The sequence below is a fragment of the Odontomachus brunneus genome, unplaced genomic scaffold (assembly GCF_010583005.1).
Source record: "Odontomachus brunneus isolate Ranch 3 - 2012 unplaced genomic scaffold, Obru_v1 Obru_scaffold_024, whole genome shotgun sequence".
Taxonomy (NCBI): Eukaryota; Metazoa; Arthropoda; class Insecta; order Hymenoptera; family Formicidae; genus Odontomachus; species Odontomachus brunneus.
The window spans coordinates 260,903-286,102 of NW_022639474.1; the positions used below are offsets into that span (position 1 = coordinate 260,903).

Consider the following 25,200-nt stretch of genomic DNA (forward strand, 5'->3'; position numbering starts at 1 on the left):
GAAATTTATGAATGATACATTTGATAGAAGTTTTAGAATCAACAAGGGCTAATTTTCTATGGGAGAATATCCGAGAATAAATGGAATAGCAAATAAGTAGAATAGAACATATCGGTGTTGCGCCGTTGTGTACAGTATCACTGCGCCATTTTACGTTTCGCTCAGATTTAAACTCTTCCACGCAGAACGAATTCGCACTTTAAGGTTAACCTTTGTCACAATTGTGGCAAATTTCTTAGATTCCACGGTGAAAGACGGAGAATACATTGAATCTCAGCAATGAGTGAAGACACGGATCGATTGAGTAAATGCCTGAAACATTCGCTGAAAACAATGCGATATGCAATACATCCGAAATCGAATGTAAGACAGTGCTTATGCACCTTGAAGTAACGATACTCCTGGTCCAACTATTCAAGAATCTAAGCGTGCTGGTTATCAGAATATTCGTTTAAACATGTGATTTAATAAAGCACCTTTTTTTTTACTTTATCCTTCATTCACAAGATGCATACAAATGTTGACAGGTGCTGGAATGCCGCGTTTGTGAAGAGGTCTTCACGGTGGACGGTGTGAAAGTACCTCGCCTGTTACACTGTGGTCACACGGTATGCCACACTTGCCTGTTGCGACTGAGAACATGCAGGTCAGACCAGCAATTCCTCCTGTGTCCCTTCGACAGACAGCCTACTGTGATTTGTGAGAACAGCGTATACAGTTTGAAAAAGAACTTTGCTCTCATTGAATTGCTTGAGAGGCTTGAGCAATCTGACAGTGAGAAGACTTTGGTGCTGGAACGCGAGAGGCTTCAGTCTAATCAGTCATGCGATGAGGACGAGACACATACTGCAGTTCTATATTGCACAGTCTGTGCCACGCATCTCTGCGAAGCATGTGATATAGCCACACATTCATCTAAGACTTTAGGCAAGCACAGACGTGTGCCACTGTCAGAAAAGCCACGTGAGAAGCCCCGATGTCCAATACATACTGCACATGTTGCAGAGTTTACATGCACCCAAGAAGGCTGTGACAACTCCTTGATGTGTCACCTGTGTAAAGAGTACGGCAAACACAGCACGCACAAGGTAACATCTACAGTTTGGTACCGTCTGTGCCGTCGGTACGTCGCCAATATCGTTGCCTATGCTTTGCATTGTAGCTAGCATTGGTGGAGGAAGAAGCTGAAAACATCAGGAAGTCCATTATCGCAGCATTGCAGAAGATGACAAAGTTTATGGAAAGCATGAGGGACACTGCACAAAGAATAGGTACTGCTCTTACTTTGAAATCTCTCAAGTATTAACAATTATTATTTGAAATACGTCGCTCAAGTGAGACATTCAGACTTGAATTTAGAGTTAGATGAGAGTCAATTTTATCAATTAAATTTCAATTATAGATATAAATAGCTGCATTCAGTAGAGAAAGCTGCTTCAAAATTGTTGTAAAAAATTTGTGAATCTAATCAGCATGTGCTCTCAGATTCAAGATTAAGAGCATACTATTCTGATTCATGAATGTTACAACAGTCACGCAGTAACTTTCTCTGCTGAACGCAGTCAATATCATATCCAATATCATAATTTAATTGAAAGACTGACTTAATTCTGAATAAAAATCTGAGTATGTTACATAAGACAATTTCAGGTAACAACTATTAATACGGGTGTCATGATGTAAAGTAAAACTCTTTAGTACTTAACACATCTTGAATTTTATTAAATATTAAGATGCATGAGGATTTAATTACTTATCAACGATTTTTTAAATCACCATATATACATCTTAATATTTAATATTTTGTAATATCCACGCAAAAGTTGAAAAGAGCTAGACCGCCAGTTATTGAACGTTTTAACCAATTTCTTTTTTGAGTTGAATTGACTGAAAATTTCTTTTTCGCGTATATTTCAGAAACGGTAGTCGAAGAATTGGAGGGCTGGGCGATAGAAGATGCGAGAAAAAGAGTATGGTATCATTTTGAGAAATTACGCGCCGATTTAGATGAACAGGAAACGACTGCGATGGCGTATATCGAGACGGAGACTCGCGGCAGACTGTGTGCATTGAGACAGCAACAGAAGGATCTCACTACCACGAGATCACAAGTGGCTAGCGTATGCATTCAGTGCGAGAGTATACTTGATTCCGAGGACTGGAAGTTACTCAACAGCTCGGAGAAGGTCAAGGAAGTGTTGGCGACTTTGGAGCAACAGCAGCAGCATTATGCACAACTGGGCCCTGATTTTCTTAGTCCCGAATCTTCTATACCCATCATTATCAGCAGAGTTCGTAAAAATTCTTTGTGATCAATTGTATAGGATAAACTATGTAACTCACCTCCCGATCGTTCCTGGAACATGATTTGTATTTTGTTTCAAACTGTTTATAATAGGACAACAGAATACACATCGGAACAAAAATCGATATGCGCGTGGTGATCTTGGGGCTAGACGGAGCGGGGAAAACGAGCATCTTATCCGCGATGAGAGGTGTTACACTATCGAGCCCACCGATCCCTACTATTGGCTTCAATGTCGAGAGCTTGGAGTATCAAAATCTCGTGTTTACTCTTTGGGACGTTAGTGGGCAACAGAAGTTCAGACCGTTGTGGAAACACTATTACCACAACACACAAGCCGTTATTTTCGTAGTCGACGCTACTGACAGATCTCGTTTTGAAGAGGCGCAGGACGAATTATCTAAGATACTTTACCAACGAGAGCTGAAGGATGCTCTACTTTTAATCTATGCCAATAAACAGGTAAACGTGATGTTATTGACGTTTATATTGCGATAAAATTTAAGAAAATTACTTTTCGAAATAACTCGTCACTTTACAATTTCTGTTATTCTTCTCTCTCTTATCAAAATCTGTGAAGATTGAATACTTTTTCTTCGACGTATTTCGGAACACAGCCGATGTCCATCGGAAATTTTTTTTGAGCTATTCTCATAAGATACGTTTTTTAATTAGGAAAAGCGAAGCGTTTCGAAATGTGTCAAAAATAAATTTATATATAATACTTTAATTAGGCCGATAGTCGGTTATAGTTTTATGTTTAAAACCATTTTAAATATAATTCACTTTCAAATGTACTTTGTAGTCTCAACGAAATGATCCATATAGCATCTGAAGATAAACTTAAGATGATCTTAAATATAAAATCCAACTGTGAATACCGGCTTTACATTCATTTTATATATAATAAATATTTTTCAGGATATCCCAGGTTGTGCAAGCGTCGAAGAACTCACTGATATTCTGGGCTTACACAAACATTGTTGCGCGAGGGCTTGGCATATACAAGGCTCCTCGTTGGTTACCAATGCTAGTGGTATATTGCAAGGGCTCGATTGGCTCTCGCAACAACTCAGTGCTCACTTGTCCGAATATTTATAGAGTGTTTTTCCTTTTTTTATATAAAGCTTAGAAGCTATTTATGTGCGGATATCAAGTTGAAAAGAAAAGACACGTTTCGCTACTTAGCACGGGTTTTATGCAAAGTAAGACGAAGCAGACTGATGAAATTAGGTAGTTAGAAGTCACACAAGTACAGTAGACAAGCATTATAGCCTTAATACATTAAGCTACAACTCACAAGTGTAACTTATAAGTTACAATTTTTTAATTTCTTCCTTCTGAATGTATGCGTTTTAAATTGAGAACTTTAAAAACCTTCAGAAAGGAGTAATTATAAGTTGTAACGATGTCTCTCATAAGCCAAAGCCAACAACGCAGATCTCATCTGACTTGCATATATTCAAATTGGGTACTTATTTGGGGCTAACCCTGGATAATTAAACATTTGGGGATTGTGATTTAAGATTCTTTGTAGTTCGGGTAATTTCTTTTATTTTCCATTCACTTTGAAAGGAAATTATATAATTTTAGAAGCGAGTAGACTTTTAAATATATATACCACAATATGTTAATTGAAATTTGTCATATATTTGCCGTGAGACAAAAAGAAGATAAATATTACAAAGACGTTTTAATAAAAAAAATATTGCCGATCATAGGCGCTTCCCATTCGTTGTCCATCCTACTCCTATCATCAGTTAGTAGTTTCGGAATTACCGATAGTGGATTTATCATTTCAATCTTCAGGCTTGTTCTGAAACGAGTTTATAATCATCTTTTCTGATAGGAAGTTTCAGTCCTTTTCTAAGTCCTATGACACTTTTATATCGATAAGAACATACAAAAGAATGCTTTCGTTGAGAGATCGCAGATAATGTAAACGCGTACATTTTATAACTTCATGTATTAAGGCTATCATGCTGGTCTTTGTGTAGAGAGAGTACGTTGATATTTTTTCTCATATCTATAAATTAAAACTTACATTTCTTTATTCGCTTTGTGAACGTGTGAAATCTTAAAGTAAATTTACGAATTTACTGCATCGCGTGTATTTGATCGTCACGTTGGCGCGAGGTAAAATTAAAACATTGAGACATATTACGCCAAAGAGAGAAATACATTGTATCGTGAAACAGTTACTATTCGAGAAGAAAAAGGACTTCGGTTTATTTTCCGATATAAAAACGTAGTTACAAGACGGACCATATTCGAACGCGATACAATAATAGCGTAAATTCGCATATATATACATATATAATCGATTGGAAGCGATCTGCACAATCAAATCAAATGCTAGAACTACAAATAGCAAAAAATGGGTCATTAATGGATTAGATTTCGCTCTCAAAAATTATGCAAACGCCTGGGCACATCTAGAAAAGTCTTATTTATTTTATAATATGGTTATTGGTTGTCTCTGATACATGCTCATACCAATTTTTATCATTCAGTCACTTATGCACACATCCATCATTCTTACGTTTTCTCTTTTTTTTTAACTGGAGCGACTTTTTAGTATGCGTACATTGTACGGAGAGAGGTTGAAATAATATATAATATAATAATAATATATATATAATATAGCATTGTGTGTTAAATTACAATTTTCAATTACTTTTTAATGTATATAAAACACTTGACAAACAAAAACGGAACAACTTAGAGTCTTTTGTGGAGCTGCGCCGATGGTGGACACAGGCTAGACGACTCCCTTATTCTTTTTCTATGTCTCTCCTTTATCTTCTATATTTTTCTTTGTTCTTCCGTATCCCGGCATACCTTGGGTACCTCTCGCGGAAGTATCGATCGCTTGGTCTAAGGCGCATATTAAAATAATCTCGGAAACTTTAGGAATAATTTGCACTAAAATGGAGAATATGTGTTGGACGACTAGGGTAAAAACGTTTTTTAGGCGCCACGATACCAAGGCCAAGCCGCTACGGAAAACCGTGGAGAGAACCGGGCGAGACTTTGCTTCAAGCTTAAACAGAACTCGACGCGATGTCCTCGTAATACGCGAGTGTTAACGATGGACGACGTGATCGAGGAGTTGTTATTTTCTGCTTATTGCGTGTCTTTTAGATTGCGATTTTGTGCCTGTGGGAGGATGATAGTGCGTGTCGCGGCCACGTAGCTCCTGGAATACAGTCTGTATTTGTGTCCACACGCGCGACACCCATATTTACAATTCGTCATGCTCCTGTAGAAAGAGAAAGAATGTTAGTATCGTTGTTCCTCGCACGACGAAAGCAGTATATTTAAAAAGTATGTGTTCAGAAAGGAAAAATTCCAATGTTATTTCGATCACAATAAATATCAGAAAGAGTGAGTTCATAACGAGCATCATGCACTGGTGTGTTTTCACGAAATTGTATTAAGAATATATTTACTTAGATATAGAAACAACACTTACTTCAGTATCTGGCTGGGTGTTGTCTTCTTCATCCTGATCTTCATCATCTTCATCATCCTTACTGTCTTCGCTCTCCTTCGCCTCCTTGTCTCTCTGTTTCCTCTCCTCTTCATCCTGCGCTTCCTTCATTTTCTTCTCACCCTCCTGCAATTTCCAGAATAAAGTTAATATATTTTCTACACATGTAAATCTAATATAGTATCTCGTCAAATCAATCAGTAACGAGGAATTCCAGCTATTTATCGTTCATAGACATCAGAAGCGCTTGTAACATCATATGAATAATATCGATAATCAAATAGGTGAATAAAAAAGAATGAGTAAAAGTTGAACACTTACAAAGGTAGGCTTCCACACATCCTCTCCGAATTTATGTGCAACTTCCGGATCATCGGTAACAAGCACGTTATCAAAGATAGTGCCAGATTTAACTTGCCACAGATCAAAGCCGACAGCGCAGATTTCGTCGCGCTTATACAGATCCGGATCGGGCACGTATTCGGGGTTAGGAATTTGCGGGTGTACCCATGGTCCCTTATAGTTTGGATTGCTAATTTGTTTCGCTTTCCATTCACCCTGTAAAATACATAATTTTAGAAACGATTAGACTTTTAAATACATTTATTATGTTAATTGAAATTCGTCATGTTTATGTTAAGATAAAGAGAAGAATGTTACAAAGTTAAGTTGCAACAAAGGATCAGCTAGATAAAAACATGTCAATATTATCAATCAATTCGAACCTTGTAGTCAGGATTGTCGATCATGGGTGCTTCCCATTCGCCGTCCATCTCATCGTCCCAATCATCAGGCTTACTGGCTTCAGGGTCAGGAATGTGCTCGGGCTTGTCCCAGTCCTCAGGTTTCTTATCCTCAGGATCATCGATAGTGGGCTTGTCATCCCAATCTTCAGGTTTGCTCTGAGACGGGTCTGTGATCATCTTTGCTGGCAGGAAATTCCAGTCTTTTTCCAAGTCACCAGATGATACTTCTTCGTTATCGATAAGAACCTGAAGAAGAGTGCTTTCATGGAAAAATTGCCGAAAACAAAATCTTTCGACATAACAATGTCATTATTAACGTAGTTGATATGTCGATCTTTGTTCTATGCGTACAGTGAGATTTATTGCTCGAGTACAATGAAGGAACAAGATAATCTTTGCTTTTCGAGGTCCTCTAGCACTCGCTCTCCATGGCAAATAGTGAGAGCAAGTGACTCTAGGCTCGATATCGTGACACCAATCGTCCAAATTACGATAAAATATTATATCTAAAAAATATTATATTTATAGAAAACATTTTATCTAATATTCACCTGGTACGTATTATCAGGCTTAACAATCAAAGTGTACAAATGCGTGTAAACATCGTCCTTGCAACGAATCTCCTTATTGATGAGTAGATTTTTGCCCTTGTAACTGAAGATTACATGAACCTTCTTGGTGCCCGGTCCACAAATATCAGGTCCTATGTAAAAGTAGATATTGCATAGTTATAAGTAATGTTTAATTTACATCTTTAAAATGCGAATCATCTCGATGTTGTGTAAATTTTAATTTCTAGACACACGCGTTGTTGGCTTTGTAGAAAACATACAAAATCATATGAATTTTTCCTGTATTAATTATTTATCATAATGAATGTATCTTATCAGGTGCCTGCAATATGTATAATTAGCATATGCAGGGCATATGAAAGAATATTACTCTCCGAGATCCTCTAGCACTTACCATACATTGGCATGGTCAGTGACTCTAGGCTCGGTTTACTTAAACATTAGGTTTCATTAGCATAGTTCTGATAAGCACTCACCGAACATAATTTGGTATGGACTCTCGCCATGCATATCTTTTTGATCAAGTGAGCAGTCGAACACCTTGATATATCCACCACCGCAGTCGATGTTTTGTTCATGCTTAACGGTGAATTGAATAACGAGAGTTTTGTCTTTATTGCTAAATGGAGAGAATTTTTTACTAAGAGCATAGAACCTGGCATCTTGTGACGTTTGGATACCTGAAGAAAAGAAGATATTGTACATTGCTTGTTACGTGAGTAAATTTGATATTTCGTTGATATAGATTTTCTTTGCATTTCTCAAGTACCTTTGTCATTTTCTGGATCGTTCCAGAATTTTCCATAACTTAAAACGAATTTTCCAAATTCCTTCCCAGGGTGCTCTGAATAGACCCAGTTCTTCTCCCATGAATCTGAAATGTTAACAGTTCCTTCCTTACAATTTTATTCTTTTATTTCACTTCTTTAATGTCTGAAATTATATTTTGTTTTGCAAGGAAAGTTTGAGTAGTGCAGCTATAAGTAACAGAATTTGTTGCCATTTTTAAGTGAAATAATAGATATAATCAACAAGATATTACAGATATGAAATGATCTTATCATATAGATGTAAGTACATAAAAATATCATTCTACTACTAAGTGATTACTCAGTAATTTTATTTTCTTTCTTTTAAGTAACAGTTTTTTTTCAACAAAAAAGAATATTTTTTAATAATTGTCCTAAAATATATCCATGCCAAGTTTTAGAATTCTTTATTATGATGCACTTAAAAGAAGAATTTATTCTCTTTACAAGGATATCATAAAATTTTATAAAGAAATAATTGATTCAATGCAGTAAGCAAATAAAATTTTTATTTTAATATTCTTAATTGAAATGCTAAATCAGAATGTGATTCAGAATGTGTATTTTGAACGAATTTAATGCTTATGATGAGCTCATGATATATTTGTGAATAAATTTATGAAATATTTAAAACATATAACATTTATTTGCAGTATTTTCTTATGTAGAAAAAAATGAAAATGTAGAGAAACATGTTGAAAGTACAATGTATGTGGATTTATAAGACTTATATTTGGACACAGTTTTGAAACTTAAATTCAATAAGATAACACCCATCCACATTTATAATCTGATCTTTTCAGCCATATTACATTACTTTTTCCATGCTCAAAAATAAAATAGATATATGCCCGCCCAGGCACAGAAGATGAGACAAGATGAAGCGAGAAAATCGAGAGAAAACGCAGCAAGCACGATTATAAAAAGAACAGTCTGTTGAACTTTTCGCACATTGCGCATTGTGAAGTGGGATAGCCATGACGCGTGGCTCGAGCATACAATGAAAAGCCACGAAGGCAACAGGAAATTGCAAAAATACTCGACGCCGAGGGCGCGAACTCGTTTTCTCGAGCCGGGTCCGAATTGTACGAACTCGTCGCGTCGTTTACCGCTAGCCGTGCCGAGCTGAGTCGAGCGCACACAGATCGACGAATCGATCTGGCGGCGTCATGTCGGCGCGGCGAGATGCCGCGCGGCGATTGCCACGAGAGACGACTTCCGACTGCGTGTCGCAGTCTCTCGATGCTTCTTTCTCTCTTTCTCTCCTTTACTCCAGCGCGCCGATAGTAACGCATATGGCCGATATGCCGTTTAAAGCGAGATATGATATACGCCCGCCGAGGGACCGGCGACGTTGCTCTTCTTCTTGCCGCTGCGAGTCCCTTACGAGTACATACAGACCGCAATCTAAAGTCCAGCAATAATCCTGAGTTATCCTCCACATTGCGCATCGGCTCTCGTTGAAGGAGAAAGAGAGAAAGATAGGCAGGTGAGACAGACTTCGATGTAGAGTCAGAACGACGAGATGGAGAGCAAGTCGGTGGAGTGCAAGGGCGGTTATCAAGGATAGGCCGTCGGTGCATCCTCGTCCCTCCTGCGACACGTCTAACGTGCACGATCGAGATTTTCTCCCGTTTCGATCAACCCGCATTGTCTTTTCGATCGGAAGGGACCGATGCCGCGGCGAAGGAACGAACGAGCGGGGTGTGGTTCTCCGTGAGAAGAAAGCACAGGATTCATACGGGTCCGTCTTGGACTTGATTTTGGAGCATGCTTCGTGGTAGAAAGGAGGAAGGAAGCCGAGTCGAGTCGCAAGATATCGCACGGCCGGTTGCTGGGCCGGGTTGCTTGCTTGCTTGCTTGTTCCGCGTCGCGTCAGGTTTTCTGGCTCGCGGACGAGTTCACTTACCGTCGATGAACTTCTCGTCCAGGTAGACCTCCGCGCTGGCCACGGCGACCGTCAGGAGCACGATGAACGCGCTGGAGGACCGCATTTTTGGACGCCGGGAAACGACGAGAGTCCGAGAAGAAAACTACTAACAATCTGCTGCCGCCACGACGAACTGGCCGCTAATGCCCGAACGGCAACCGTGGTTGGTGAGTTTAGCGGCCCGTCAGGGTAGACAGATGGAGAGCGCTGATTGGCGGAGGCGCGCCGACCAATCGCCACCGACCACGCTTTACCAACGAAGCGCTGCGCCGCGCCGTGGCACCGTCGCGGCCATGCCGCGCTGCACATAACCTCACGTCATCTTGTTCATTATCGCGGTCGCTTATCAGTCGTCGATACGACAGTACTTGGTTGACGAGTGGAAGCCGAAGACTGTCGTAGCCGGTCGGGGACACCCGAAGCTGTGGAAGCCTCTGATTGGTGCCGACGCAATTGTCATTATGAGTGTCTCGGTTTGAACTCGCGTTTTCGTACTCTTGCGGCAATCGCGAGATTCATCTGAATTTTCACGGATTGAAATATTTACGATCCCGGCTCGAGAATTAATGGTGGCGGTACGAGGTATTCGAACTTTATCTGATACTTTTATTAGTCACTCTCTGAGAGAGATGTTTGACAGTAAGCGCATTAATCACAATGGCGATTATTTTCAAGTAGATACAATTAACCTCTACTGAACGAAGTTGAGAAGTTATAATGCAACGAGTAAAAGCCAAAATATCCTTCAAAGCGGATTGGAGATTAAAGATGGAAAAAAATAAACAGATAAGAAATAAGAGATTGCGAGATTTATTTGTTCATTTACACTTTTTAAATGTTCTTTATATGTGTTCTTTATATGTGTTCTTTATATGTGTTCTTTATATGTGTTGTTCTGACTAAAGATTTAATTCAGATAGAGATTAAACCAGATAGAGATAAAAAGAAAGAAACAGGAAATAAATATCATATTGAAGATTAGACTTTATTCTCGGTATTTCGATGTCGGAATAATTGTACTTTCAACTACAGTTACTAATGTCTCTAGAGAAATCATCATTATAGACTATTTTATCTCAATATTTCAAGGCTTTTGGCTACCTAACGGCGCGGTAGACTTTGCTTGCGTGCATGATTACGCTGAAATCACGATGAATTGTCTATAAATTCCTCTTGCATTTCACTCTTAATGGTACTAACGATTTGCGATGGATATCAATATCAAGCGCGATAATGCCATATACGTACGTGCCGGCAGTTTCCGTGGCAACGAGAAAGCAAACTCGTCATGGCGAAAACGAACGAAACGACCCAACGTGACTCACTTCAAAACAGGACCGCCGCACCTCATCAGTTCATTGATAATTAAAATTTACAAGTGGTACGACGCGTGTCAAGTGAAGAGGCGCTGAATTGGATAATCAAGACTAGGAAGAAAAGGAAGAAAATATGCTTTCCTCGAAGGCGAACGCAGCGTTGACGCGGGTGAAGGAAATTGAAGAGAAATATAAAATGAAACGCAGAGAACAGAGATGGAACCGCACAGAAGTGAGTATTCCTAAAAATAAGACAATATGTCTGCGCTCCTGAAATTCGACTCACCGTGATTTGTCACGTGATGTCGTCAATGTCAAGTTGATCATGCCAAATAACTGTCCCGGATGGTTCAACATTGAAATTCGAAAAATGCAAAATTTTTAACTAACCTCGAAAATCTTCCATTTTCTCGTTTTTTGTCTCTTTTTCTGTGTCTGGACATATATCTATTGTATTTTTGAGCATGAAAATAGTTTGATATAATATGGCTGAAAATAATAGATTATTTAAGGTGGCTGGGTGTTATCTTTTCACATGGATATTATCTTGTTGAATTTAAGTTTCAAAACTGAGCATACAAATATAAGCCCTATTACATACATTATACTTTCAGCATACTTCTCTACATTTTTTCCTACATATAGGAAAATAGTAGATCTAAGTAAATGTTATATATTTTAAGTATTTCATAAGTTTATATATTTACAAATGTTTTACAATATATGATATTTATATTTTTAAATAATCAGTAGTTACATTTCACAGAGAAAGCTATGCTTTGCAACTGCTCTAAAATTCATGAATCCAAATAGAGTAAGTGAACCTATTTCGGAATAGCACCTATTTTGAAACACTTTAATTTTTTTCCTGTATTAGCTGTCAAATAATATCAAATTTTCATGTTCAATGTCATTTTCATGTAACAAAGAACATGTTCTTTGTTACTAACATAAAAATTTGATATTATTTGATAGCTAATACAGGAAAAAAATTAAAGTATTTTGAAATGGGTTGTTCTGAAATAGGTTCGCTTACTCTAATCCAAGATAACCAACCCAAAATTATCCAGAATGGATCGAAGGATGTCCTGAGGAATGTTCTAGAAATATCTTAAGCATATTTAGGATGAGAGATCTCAAGTTGTCTTGTGTTATTTGGGTGATTGATATATGTTCCCATACAGCACAAGGTCTTCTGGAGACATCCCAGAGATGTCCTGAGGATGTAGAAACATCTCAAGAAAGTTCTCAGGATGTTCTCTGAATGTCTCCTGGATATCTGTGCTGTTAGGGTTCTTAATCTTGGCTGAACCTAAGAACATATCAATTAGATTGACGAATTTTACAACAATTGTAAAACAACATTCTCTGCTGAACATTGCCAACATTAAATCTTTTAACTTTTAACTTTAATTAAATAACTGTTCTTGTTTTAATTAATCTTGCAAATCGAGTGTTTCATTCTGCAATATACGTCATTTGTATTCCTTAATAATTATATATAAATTTATATATATGTTTGTATATTATATTTACATGTTTTCATACATTCCAATGTTTCATCTTGCAATATGATATTTATATTTTTGAATAATTAATGTGAAATTTCGTCAAGTAACTGCATAGTTCAACATGAAAATTTAATTCAATAAATTCAATTAATAAGTTCACAATATTATAATTATATATGAATATATAGTTGCTTTGTGTATTGTATTTGTGTATGTTTTCATATATTCGTTTAATACATGTGTTATATTGCACAGAAGGTATTTCTGTTGATAAAATGGTGATTAAAAAAAAAGATCGGTGAAAAAACGATATCTGTACTGCGGCCAGAGATATTCGTCTGAACATTTGTGTGCGTTAAAAGCCTGTCGAAATAGTCGAGGACAATTGACTGAATAGAAATTCTTTACAGGAAAGATCCCTACAATCGAGTTTTTATCTTATTTTCATTAGATAACAGGAAAAGGTAAAGTAAAAATATCAATTCCCGGACATTCCTGGTATTTGAACATCTTATTTTGATATTTAAATACAAATGTTTGAACTTTCAACATAAAATATATGTATATAGAATAAATATATATATATATTTTTTATGTTGGAAGTTTAAATATTTTTGTACTTAAAAATCGAAATAAGAAAAATGTCCAGGATTAAGTACGTATCCAGGCATTAGTACTTTTACTTTACATAAACCGAGTTTTTTCCGTGTACAAAGGAAAGGAAAGAGACAGTAAACGAGACAATAAACAAATAACATTTATTGTCTTATTTAAGTTCGTGTTTGTAAGTGATAATGTTTGCAACACACGATGTTTTGCGTTTCTCGTAGGATACAGACAGCTCGATAAGCACCGTCTCGTTGAACCTATCGGAAAACTTGTCGAAGCAATTGAAGGAGTCGTCGGGGAACTCTCCGAAGCCTAAGCTTGACATAAAAATGCCAGATATGAGATTCGAAGGTCACGAAGAGAGCGCGAAACTTCCATTGCAGGATAAGCAATCTGACAGGATGAACCAAGCTGTCGACGAAGCCGACCTTGATGTCGCGATGCCGTCGGAAGATAAATCGTCGTCACGTTCTATACGAAAGCAAGAGAGTTTCGCTTCAGATATAATAACGATTCAGGAAAATAGCTCGATCGAAAGCGTGCTCGATGACTCGATGGTTTCGTCGAAATCACTTTCGCGCTCGAAAACATTGCAACGACGGTCCTCCACGGCTAATGAGGAATACTCGAGACACGAAGGAAGTATGAAAACTGGTCTAAAGTCCGAGAAAGAAAAGCAGTTTGATAAATTATCCGGCATATCGAGAGAAAAATCATCGTCTGCTAATTCATCAGTCGCAAAGCGATCAAAGATACTCGAGAAATCGAACAAAAACACCTCCAAGCCGCGTTCCTACCTGAAATCGGGAGAACATTCAATCGAAGAGAAAAAGGTCACTAAGGTACTGAGGAGAATGAGTTCTGGCCGAAGTTCAAGGAATTCTAATCATTCGGGGTCGTCGCGTGGCAACAGCGTTATCGATGAATCAATCGACACTTTGGAAGACGGCAGTGAAATTATCTCGGAATTTTCTCATATTGAGAAAAGCATCGCTGAAAAAACTGTAGATAGTTCTGCTAAGATAGTTTCCAGCAATTCCGGACGCTCGTCAGCCGAGAATGTTTCTGCGGACGTCTCAAGCAGGTTGAAACATCCGGCAGGCGAAAATGGATACGTGAACGACACTTTCGAAGACATTTCGAGCTCAACGGTGCGATCAAAATCGAGATCGCACAGCGAGAAAATTATGGATGGGAAGAAAAATGCAATCAGTCTAACGGTCAATCCCAATACGGACGACATAAAAATCAGTTTGAGCGAAGAGCCGTCAAATGATGTCGAAAACGTCGAGAATATTGACAGCAAGACAGGCAAGAAAGTTTCCCGGAGAAAGGGCTCCGTGGTGGTGATGACTTCAGCGAGCCGACAAGAAAGTGACCGGGAAGAGCGCGGGAAAGTGTTGGACGAAACGAGAGAACGTCTAATGATGGATGTCATCGGATTGCCGGTAACGACCGACGAGCGGAGCACAGAACAGACGAAGTCTGGTTCATCGAGGAAAAAGAGCGAACCGACGAAGTCTAGTTCGTCCAAGGAGAAAAGCGAACCGATGAAGTCTAGCTCGTCGAGGGAGAAAAGCAAACCAACAAAGTCTACTTCGTCGAGGAAGAAGATAGAGAGAAGTGGAGAGGATGAAAATGTCCTTGCAGAAAGTTCAGATCGACGGATTCCCCAAAACGTCACGAATGTGCTGAGAAAGATGCACAGAGATGCAGTCGACGCGATGGCCAGGCGACACGCAAACTTGAAAACAGTGGGGAAAGTATACGAAAGCTCTTATGAAAGGAGAACTGAGTCTGAGATCTTGGAGGCGACGTCGAGGCGGACAAAGAGAGAAGAAAGTCATCATAGCTCTTCGGAAGAAGATAAGATGGTAAATATTAATATTAATATTTGTCTGTTATAGTTTTTCCAAATACAAATACAATATCTCCAAATACAATTTTTTCTTTTACAAATAATATCGTCTTTTCAGACGGAGAACAATAATCGTGAACACAGCACTAAAAGGAAGAAGAGGAAAGCTAGGGTTACTTATTCAGAACCAGCCGAAACTCGTGATTGCGCCGGAAGTCATAAAGAATACAAGACTTTGAGATACGACAGGAAACAAATACGTGAACTACAGAAGCGGGTTGTTGAACTTAGACTGCAGCAAGAACGGGAAGACCTCCAAAAATACATACACGAACTGAAAGACTTAAGGTTAGGAGGATCGGGTTCTACTCCGAACTATTTCAGTCCCTTGGAATTTCCGAAGATCGCGGAATTTACACCGCCTGGTAAGTTCAAAGACAAAAGTACCACGCAAGATGCATCTCCTTGTCGATAATTAAACCGTCAATTATCACTGCTGCTTCTTATTAAGAGTGTCGAATATTATTCATTATAAATACCGATCTCTCTTATTACAAAACGACTTCTCTATTTTATTCCGTTTTCTCTTTTTGTTACTCTCGCGATTTATGTCACTGCATCGAATGCGCCCGAAGTCGTGCTGTACCGCGGCGAACGCGCGAACAATCGCGACTCTAGCAATGAATAGAAGGAATCCGCATTGTGCCGAAACAATGGGAACGTGGACCGACGGTGGAGCCAGTGATAGAGCCGTATGACGAGCGCATTAAGTACATCTCGTATTTGATTGGAGATACGCTTGGATGCGTTGCGTGTAAACGTATTCAAACATTCACCGTGAACAATTTCTCGTTTAATCACGCGTATGTAAGCGCAAACAGAAGAAATAAGTGCAATATTTTTTTCCAGATCCACTCGACTTCGAGTCGCAGCCGGACGATCAGCTCGCCGTGCTTCGAGCGAGAGTTTCGGCGATCAGGCGATGGTTGAAGGATCAATATATCTTGTATCGTGACTACTGCGCTGTGGCGCAAGCGATCAATGCCCGCTACGTTCCCACGACGTTGGAGGATACCAAAAAGGTTGGTCACTTTTCTTTCGCTCGTATTTCGATTGTTAGCTATCATTTGTTAAGCCTGAGTCGGTATAAGCGATTTTATTAATTGCACAACTCAGGCACTGCATTACTTCATGAACCGCTACATAATGCAAATTGCGTGTGTTATAAAGAACCTCATCATAACACGCACACATAGATAATGTATCAGAGGATTTTATTAAAGAGAAATCTCCCACGCTATTTTACTATCATGCGTTATATTGCCTCACGTCACGAATATCGATATTCATGCGCGGCGGAACATCCTGTGCACCTTAACGATGCAAGTAATTACGTATTCCCTGACGTAACGAAATCGGAAATAGCCGACACGATGACGTGTACGAGGAACCTACGTCACACTATTAGCACGGTATTTTTTGCGCGTCTTTGCGTAATACGGTTAAAGCAAAAAGGGTCGGAAGAGAAATTCTCTTTTACGAGGAAGTACCTAGGTGTGTACGTGTGTCGGCCGGCGTGTAAGTAGGCGAGAGAGCATGTTACGACGAGGACAATGGAGACGCAATAAGGAACCGAATAAGGAAACAAACGGTTAACAGCGCGCCCGCGTCCGCGAGGAAGTTTTTCGCTCGGACATGCTCACGAAAGTGTCTTTAAACGAGATACATCGTTTCTGCTTCCAGACGATACGCGAGCTGCGGGAAACTACGATTAAAATCAGATGACGCCGCAACACGTGAGATGATATTAGTACACGAACACGTCGAGGGTCTTCGTCGAAGTTGGCGATTTAGCTGCAGATTTGGCGGATACTTCGGAATTGTGAGTACCTAAAAATTGAAACTTATCTCATATTTTATACTTTGAGCTTTCTGATGTTAGAAATCGATGCTTTGCTTTTCGATTGATTAAGTGTGTGAAAAGTAAACGCGAACGAGTATGCGTTGAGACAGGATGTCCTTTGTTGAATTTACATATAATTTCGTGTCATATGTAAATCATTTGAAGAGCAAAACATCGTTGAATTTAAGAGTGGCGTAACGATCGACTAAAGAAAACAGCTGAAGAAAGGTTGGTGCGTGATATTATGTCGCATAACAGGGAGAATTACATAACGTAAGTTACATAATCATTGTCTTTTTTCCGATGTTGCCTGGTAGTTACTAGTTATGTATTGTATCAATCGGGAAATAAACGAACGTGTTAAAAAATCTGCAGATGTCATGTCTTTACTCGAAGATGCACGGAGAGAGAATTTTACAGTAAAAATATTATTACAGAATTTTGCAATCGATGAATAGATCGACATTCTATCGTGATTATTTGTATTTTAGGAACTGAAATATGTTATTAAGTAATTTGCTATATTTCTAACGAAATTTGATATATTTCTGGTGGAATTTACTATATTCCTTAGCAAGGTGAACCTACTGACAATTTTTCTCTGTAGACTACTAAACATAGCAAAAATAATTTATATGAAAAAGAACTGTAATATTTTCTCCGTGTAGAATTTTGTTTGTTTATAATTAATCCTTTTGCGCGATAGGATTCGTGTCAGTAGATAGTAGTTTTCATAATGAAATCGAAGCTGAGATTTCTCCTTTATGCAATTACTAAGTCGACTGTGCAACATATTCGCGTTTCCGGTGTATGCGCGAGTTGTGAAACTTTGTGAAAATCATTCGCTAACACCTACGCGAATTATAGAATGAAATGAAATTGTGGCACAAGGAAAAACAGATATTTAGAAGCACGTATCATACTTCGATTTACAATTCATTTATTTCATTCGCCTTGATTCGGTTCTCGATTAATATGTGTCGTGCCGATGAATTTTTAAATATTGCGCAGAAAAATGTCGGATTGGCGATCGATTGATTGCGCGATTCGACTGGCTATCTAACGCATCACATTTAACTTGCGTTGTAAAACATCCACTTTGAGTAAAACTCTTGACTGGAAGTCTATGGTTTACACATATTACAGATTTTTTTCAATAAAAATCTCACGAAAGGATGATATGTTGAAATGTAACCTTAGAATATAGAACATGAAGCTGATTTCGCGACGAAATTCACAATGAAATTCCCAAAGAATCGTTCCCAAAGATCGTATCTCGATCGAAACAATACACGAGGAAAAGAGGAACGTGGATCAACAATCTCGAGTTTCCAATCAAAGCAAACAAAGAGCGCACGATATCTGTATAACGGCAGGTGGACTGTCTTTGACCTCTGCCGCGTTATTGGGCAAGCTTCACGACGTTGCGTCCATGGACGTAGTATACATGAACCCCGCATACGGCCAGAAAAGTGAAGCCAACATGTAGAAAGAGACTATAGATAAAATATACATAGACTCCGCATACAATCAGAAAAGAGAAGCCAATATATACAGCCCCTCTGTTCTGTCTCTTTCTGCACAGACAAAGTGCAATAAGATTTAAGTAAGACGTTTACTTGCCAGTCTAAGAGTGCTGTTGCGCTCTATAATATTGTGGAAACGAGAAATGGATGCACGCGCGACAAAAAAGTGACAAAATAGGAAGAAAATTATAGCCCCTCTATTCTCGCTCTCTTTCTAAATGTTGGCTTCACTCTATTAGACGACAGAACATAGGGCATTCGGAGTTCATGTATACTATGTCCATGATCGCGTCACTAGTGTGGGTGATGCGCGAGGCGCCGCTCGTCGCGGGGCGGCGCGCGCAAGTGTACCGGCGCGCTTTCATTGACGCCCCGCGCGCCGTTCCTCTCGCGTAGTCTGGAACAGTCTCGAAGTAGCCTCGCGACTGTAAAGTACGTAACCGCGTTGCTCCGTACTCGAGAGAGAGAGAGAGAGAGAGAGAGAGAGAGAGAGAGAGAGAGAGAGAGAAAGAGGGGAGACTAAAGAGAGTGACAGAGAGAAAGAGAGATAGAGAAGGGGAGTTCGCCGGCATCGTCGATCCTGCGAAGCAGCTCCGGAGCCGCTTCCCTTCGCCGTTGTGTCACGTGCGGTCAGCTGCGGTCTTCCACGTGCGGGGTGCGATCCCGGTGTCTACTTGGTGGCCGCTGTGGAGGAGGGATTTGGCGGCCGAGCGAGCGGACGTCAGGAAGCGCCGGTGTTTCCGGTAAGTCGGCTCGTTTACGGTAATTTGGTGGGTGGATGAAAAGCGCGGAGGGTGAGTCGGGTCGAAGGAGTATACGGGGTGTTTCTCAATGAACGATAAACGCGATGGCATCCCTAGAAAAGCGCGAAACGATTCTATGTACGTCAAACTTGATTCGGTCGCCATATTCTCTTTCTCGTACCTGTTGAAGTTGGCGAGAGTTGAGATTGACTTGAAATCAGTCGAGAATCAAGGGTTATCGACAACTTCACCCTGATGTCTGACTTACCGGGAGATTCTCTCTTCTCGAATTGCTACTCTTAACTGAAGGATTACTTATTCGTTCGTATTAGTTCACGGGCAAGAGTCGAAGTGCTTAGAAGAAACGGAAGTTTTTGATTTAAGATTCTATTCACCCTCCAGTCCCATTCACCCGCCCGTAAATGTGTCGCTTTAAATAGTCGTGCGCAGGAGTCAAGTTAGTCCCATGATTGTAACTTTCTTTGCATAAGCTTTATAAAAGAGGATTTTACTAGTTATCGCGTCGAGATTATAACACAATGAAAATGAAAAGCAATGTGCATACTGAATACTGACTCGTATCTGTGCGAATGTTAGAATGCTAAAGAGCGCAGCTAATTAGCAACGTTGCATGCTGGCTGGTAAAATCCTCTTTCGATTGGCTCATAGTCAATAGATTTGACTGCACAAGTTTATTTAGAAAATTTTGTCAGTAGACATATTTGCTATTTAATTGATTAGTTAAGAGTTAATACTGTTTGATATATTCGAAGCTCCGATATAATTTGACTTTGACTTTTTATAATTTGAAATTGATGTTCGAAGCTTCGAATAATTTAATTTAAAGCATTGAATCTCTATTTGAAGATTTGAAATATCAAAGTTCTTAATAGAACAAATTTTGAAGAATGCAACAAGATACTGTATAATTAGCCACAGTTTAAATAGCTCTTTATTTTATGTATTTTTATCTTTAGTTTCAAAGTTTCGAGAATCTGAGTAATCGGATAGTCGAATATTCGATTATTCAAATGTTCGAATACCGTAAGATGGGGTTACTTTGTGACTGTAGGGGTTACTTTGTGACACAGTGAATATTGACCAATATTCACTGTGTCACAAAGTAACCCCTACAGTCACAAAGTAACCCCATCTTACGGTATTCGAATATCCACACAACTCTAAATTTCTCGAAGGCTGAAATTTCGAATAAAAATAAAATTTTTAGCCTTAGCTTGTTATCTCATTTAAGAAATTAGTCATTGAAGGAGTTTAATATAATCGACAGCTGGATAAACAGCTGCACGAATATGACAATCGCGTAGATTATCCCCGTGTTGAAATTTGATCTCACGTTATCTTTCTAAAGCGCGACGACCTCACGATTCTCCTGATTTTCTGACTCGCGTGTTTTCACGAAAACGTGGGCGTAGGCTCACAAAATCGGGGCGCTCTTGCTTAGAATGGTTGCGAAGCCTATTGTCAGGAAATCCTAAGGCTCCGACAGGCGGTAGATTATCCTTGGGCGAGCGCAAATCTAGGTCGATAATGCGCGAGATACATGTATCGATGCACGCGATTTGTCAACCGCTTCGGGCTTCGGAGAGCCTCGAGAGATCACGTGCATAGCACGCGTTTTCTAATATCTATTTCTACGGGGGCGACCCTAATGCGCGGCCTTTCTCCGATCACGAGACGATAGGAGCTCCCCCGAAGTCTGAATTGGATGATGGATTGCAAACGTAAAATGGCACATTCTGAATCGAGCAGTGGAATTCATTTTGGAACTGAATCACGCGTATATCCTATGTACAGAGAATCGTGAGACACTAAAACCGCTTCACACGAACATCTTGTCCACATTTCTTATTTATATTTTATGCACAAAAAAATACTTTTCGTGAAACTTTCCTTCGCGGCTCAAAGAGTTTAGAGGATGCGAACGTCCGCAGACTTTTTCCGGCTATCGCTGTTAAATTCACTCGCGCGTAACCTTTGACCCGAAAGAGCACATGCTTGACTGATCTCGATGGGCCTGTATTGTCGGCTTCCGAGGGTACCAAAAAAGGCCATTCGAGTGATTCGGTCTTTAAAAGCCGATAAATGAACACGTTGTGCAAAGTCCAAATTTAAAGTCCGCTCTAAAGCCAGTATTTGCAGTCTGTGGCATCGTTTGACAAGTAATCGCAATTTCATGAATCAGCACAAGTGTTGATTTGTCGCTTCTAATAATACTCCTTAAGCAACAAGTCCTATCTTAGATCGACCAACGCCTTCTTTTCGATTCTGCTTATGCTTGCTTTGTATCGTAGCGCGTCATTTAAATCCACGTTGATGTATATGTTATCGGTTGTGTGACACTCAGATATTGTATAGATTATTACCTAAGCATTCTACAGATTGTCTATCAATTTATATATATATATATATAAAATGCTTAGATATTTTATATATCTAAGATATATTATACAATATAAGATATATAAGATATATAATTCTTAAGTATTCTATAATGCCGAATTTTTTTATTTTGCCGGTAACATATAAAGCACATAATCATTCGTAATAAGCGGAATAATAGCTCATATAACGTTATATCTATTAATTTATTATTATCTATGATTTATTTATATCTATTAGATTTTCTATTAATCCTTCGACGAATTTTGCAGGGTTAATATAGAACCAAGATGTCGGTCCAATTTTACTCATATTTTCGTTCAATATAATTACGGGTAATAACGTAGCGTTAACATTTACATTAATTTAGGAAATTAAATTTTCCCGATGTTTATTCGCCGCAAATGAAGTAAATAAGTACCGAATATTAACTCGAATCGATGTTCATCACAGTTGCCGATCGCAACAAATATATAAAAAACTTATAATCGCATCATACGGTGTTTCTGTTCGAAAAACAGCCTCGAGTGCATGTGCAAGTTTTTGTCCCCTTCGAGGCTTGCGCGTGTAATTCTTCTCTTAGAAAAATGCAACTGCGACGCAGTTTTCCCGCAAACCGCGGGTCAGTTGTTTCATCCGCGCTGTGGCAGTCAGCCCGCGATTCGTCGACTCCGTAATAGCGAATGACCTTTCGAGAAATGTCGCCACGGGTCGTCGGTAAAATTCAGTCGCGCGTATTATTGGCGCATCCCCGCGATCTCGTCAGTAATTATCGCGCCGTCACCTTTTGTTTGTCGCGATCGATCGTTCGGTAACTGCAACTCTTGACCTTCAGCAACTTTACCGGATAGAGGGACGTGCGGACGGACTCTTTATGCGCGGGGTCGTCACGTGGAAGCGATTTTTATTGCGTCGCATCCTCGACCCTTCCTCGTTAGGGGATCGATCGAGACGTGCGACGTATTTATAAACGCGTTTCTCAATGAAATCGAGGAAATATCGCTTCACAATCGGCGCGTGTACGCGTGTGCGCCCACGTCTCCTTGCAGCTCTATTTTCTTTTCCTCTCACGAGCGACAGAAGGTTGTAACACTGCTTGAGTTTTATCTTATATCACTATATTTTCACGGAAGTACCGCGGAAATTGCATTTCGCGACGCCTCTCGATATTGCCATCGAACTTTCACCGACGCATGGCACCTTCCGCTTTGTTGGCTATTAATCGATTAAAGTTTCCTTTAACTATAATAAACGGCAAATTTAATCTATCGTCATATAGAAAATAAAAAAATAATTTTATCCATCGGTGAGATTATTCGCGATTTAAAAATTTCCTTTGATCAAAATAATCAGCAAATTGATAATCAAAAATAATCAATCGTCATAAACAAAATAAAATGATTTCATCGGTTAATGAGATTAATTATTAATCAAACTTTGATGTAATTATCATACACCGAATAATTTATTTAATCAGTCGATTAAATTACTCGTAATTATATATATGACGATTAATTGATTTTAATTATTGACTTGCCGATTATTTTACTGAAAGAAAATTTTAGTCGATTAATGTCCATCATTGGCCTCCCAGTGTCCCTTCGCGAGGAAGAAAAATAAAATCGCGCGAAATCCTACTGTCTCCACCTCGTGTTTCCTCCGCGTCGCGCAGAAGAGCCTTGGAGGAGCGTCGGCTGGCGTCTCGAGGATCCATTGTCTTCCTACGCTCGGTTCGTCCTTCCTTCCGTCTCCTTCGTACTCTCCTTTTTTCCTCGTGCACTCTGCACGGGATTGACCACGGAAACAAAGAGCGTTGTAGTCACGACCGTAAAAAAGAAAAAGATCGCGTCGCCGACGAAGAGAGAAACGAGCTTGGACGGGAGAGTTGCGCGGACGAGCGAAATTTTTGATATTCGCTTAACTATATAATAACAACGTGTCTTGGAACGTTGTTGGTAATGATGAGTATATTTTTCCTACTCGTCATTTTTGTCGGCTTTGACACGAACGAGTTTTTCTCGCCGAGCATTTATCGTGACTGCAGCAGAGTATCGTTCGCTGTGCGATCGTATACATGGCTTCCTTCTCCGGCGAGCGAAGCCAGCCGGAAATTGGCGCTATGGGGGTGGTGACTCATCGTCCATTTCGTATGGGGTGCGCCCGTTTATGGGGTGCGTGTAACGTCATCTGCAAAATTAATCAGTCTCCGGCGATCGTAACCATCTCAGTCGTGTCGCAAATAATCTCTCGTCATTCGAAACCCGGGCGATACCTTTGATCGTGATGAGCCGACGGAAATGAGTGCGCCAATTAAACTCGCACGAATCGAATACGCTCTTGTTAGAGTAGTCGAAATGATGTCGAGTGCAGTCGCGGGTTAAAACGTCGATCGAGGCTAGAACAAGGACATACGAGCTTGAAACACGAGAAACGACTGGAACGTTCGCTGGACGACGAAATCGTTTTGTTTTTCCGGCGGATTCGGTACGACCCTTTTTACTTGAGCCGAGTATGTTCGCCTAAAAATACGACGCGACTCGCGAGGAGGAACGGAATCTCCTTCATTTTCTGTTTCGTTAGCTCGCCATTGAGCGCGTCGGCGGATACTCGTCGTCCGAACCATCGAGAGTTTCTTGGATTTTCACAGCACTGCAGCTTCGCAAAGAATTATGTGAATATAGCAGAGTTTTAAAAATTTGTGACACGAGATATACGCGAATGATACCTGATGATGAAATGTGCGCATCCCACTAGGGAAATATTTTAATTTGAGAAGTCGCAAAAAGATGCTCCTCCGGAATTTTTTGCGAAATGAAAAAACTGAATAACGTGAAACTTTGCATATTTTTTAAGTCATATTTTAAAAATATATTCTTCTGCTGTATGTTACATTCTCGGAACTTGCAAGAAAAATAAAGGAACGGTATAAATAATTCTTTAAATATATTCTTCAAATAAGGTAAACAAAATAAGGAAAAAAGTTTGACATTATTCGATTTTTCGTTATCTTATAAAAAATTCTGGAAAAATAGTTTTTTTGAGATTTTTTAATACACAATATTTTTTCCTCTTGAACGTATGTAGTTCCTTTATAATTTATTTTTTGCTAAAGTGACATAACAGGAAAATGACAAATATTGGTCCTGGGAAATTTATTAATTATTTGCTGAATTTTAATTTACAAAAATATTTTATTATATTTAATACTCTAATATGTTATATTAATACTCTAATATAGTATTATGTGTATGATATATTTAATATATATTATTATATACTTAATATATGTATCATGTTATGGTATTATATACACTGAGTAAAAGAATATCTAAGGAATAAAAAAATATTCGACGAATACTAAAATAATATATTTATATTGATATAAAGCATTTTTTAAATAAGAAAATATACATTTCCTTGAAACTTTAATAAAATCTCAGTTTTTCATGAAAACAATTATTTGTTCTACTTAAAAAAAA

At 39.1% G+C, this 25,200-nt stretch overlaps 4 protein-coding genes and 1 non-coding gene across 10 annotated transcripts in view; 3 read left to right on the forward strand and 2 right to left on the reverse strand.

Moving 5' to 3' along the window:
- Positions 1–211: 211 nt before the first annotated feature.
- On the forward strand, positions 212–5,327 carry LOC116842335 (E3 ubiquitin-protein ligase TRIM23-like). Of its 2 annotated transcripts, none has more exons than XM_032811414.1 (6): positions 212–363; positions 528–1,088; positions 1,163–1,271; positions 1,918–2,291; positions 2,399–2,767; positions 3,227–5,327. In XM_032811414.1, exons 1-6 carry the CDS (start codon positions 280–282, stop codon positions 3,404–3,406), a joined length of 1,677 nt encoding a protein of 558 aa, XP_032667305.1. In that variant the 5' UTR covers positions 212–279; the 3' UTR covers positions 3,407–5,327. The 2 variants fall into 2 exon arrangements, with proteins under 2 accessions (XP_032667305.1, XP_032667304.1); XM_032811413.1 differs by having other exon boundaries at positions 273–434.
- On the reverse strand, positions 4,740–10,016 carry LOC116842337 (calreticulin). The gene is made up of 8 exons (XM_032811417.1): positions 9,835–10,016; positions 7,886–7,990; positions 7,593–7,796; positions 7,096–7,247; positions 6,524–6,790; positions 6,120–6,356; positions 5,781–5,924; positions 4,740–5,567 (listed from the first exon to the last, which is right to left on the reverse strand). The coding sequence occupies exons 1-8, from the start codon at positions 9,917–9,919 to the stop codon at positions 5,550–5,552; spliced, it is 1,212 nt and encodes a 403-aa protein (XP_032667308.1). The 5' UTR covers positions 9,920–10,016; the 3' UTR covers positions 4,740–5,549.
- Positions 7,419–7,545, reverse strand: LOC116842380. The gene has a single exon (XR_004377719.1). It is a non-coding gene; the product is annotated as a small nucleolar RNA SNORA3/SNORA45 family (small nucleolar RNA).
- A 187-nt stretch (positions 10,017–10,203) lies between the features above and the next one.
- Positions 10,204–18,580, forward strand: LOC116842333 (uncharacterized protein YFR016C-like). 5 transcript variants are annotated; one of them, XM_032811411.1, is made up of 7 exons: positions 10,206–10,437; positions 11,114–11,403; positions 13,513–15,165; positions 15,268–15,574; positions 16,059–16,231; positions 16,893–17,031; positions 17,241–18,580. In XM_032811411.1, the coding sequence occupies exons 2-6, from the start codon at positions 11,305–11,307 to the stop codon at positions 16,932–16,934; spliced, it is 2,274 nt and encodes a 757-aa protein (XP_032667302.1). In that variant the 5' UTR covers positions 10,206–10,437; positions 11,114–11,304; the 3' UTR covers positions 16,935–17,031; positions 17,241–18,580. The 5 variants fall into 5 exon arrangements, with proteins under 5 accessions (XP_032667303.1, XP_032667302.1, XP_032667300.1 ...); XM_032811409.1 differs by having other exon boundaries at positions 10,531–11,403; positions 17,123–18,579; XM_032811410.1 differs by having other exon boundaries at positions 10,534–11,403; positions 17,123–18,579.
- Positions 18,581–18,966: 386 nt separating this feature from the next.
- LOC116842341 overlaps positions 18,967–25,200 on the forward strand; it is a 29,240-nt gene continuing 23,006 nt past the window's right edge. Inside the window, exon 1 of the mRNA XM_032811421.1 lies at positions 18,967–19,321. The gene's annotated coding sequence lies outside the window, so the exon portion shown is untranslated. The remainder of the gene's footprint in view (positions 19,322–25,200) is intronic.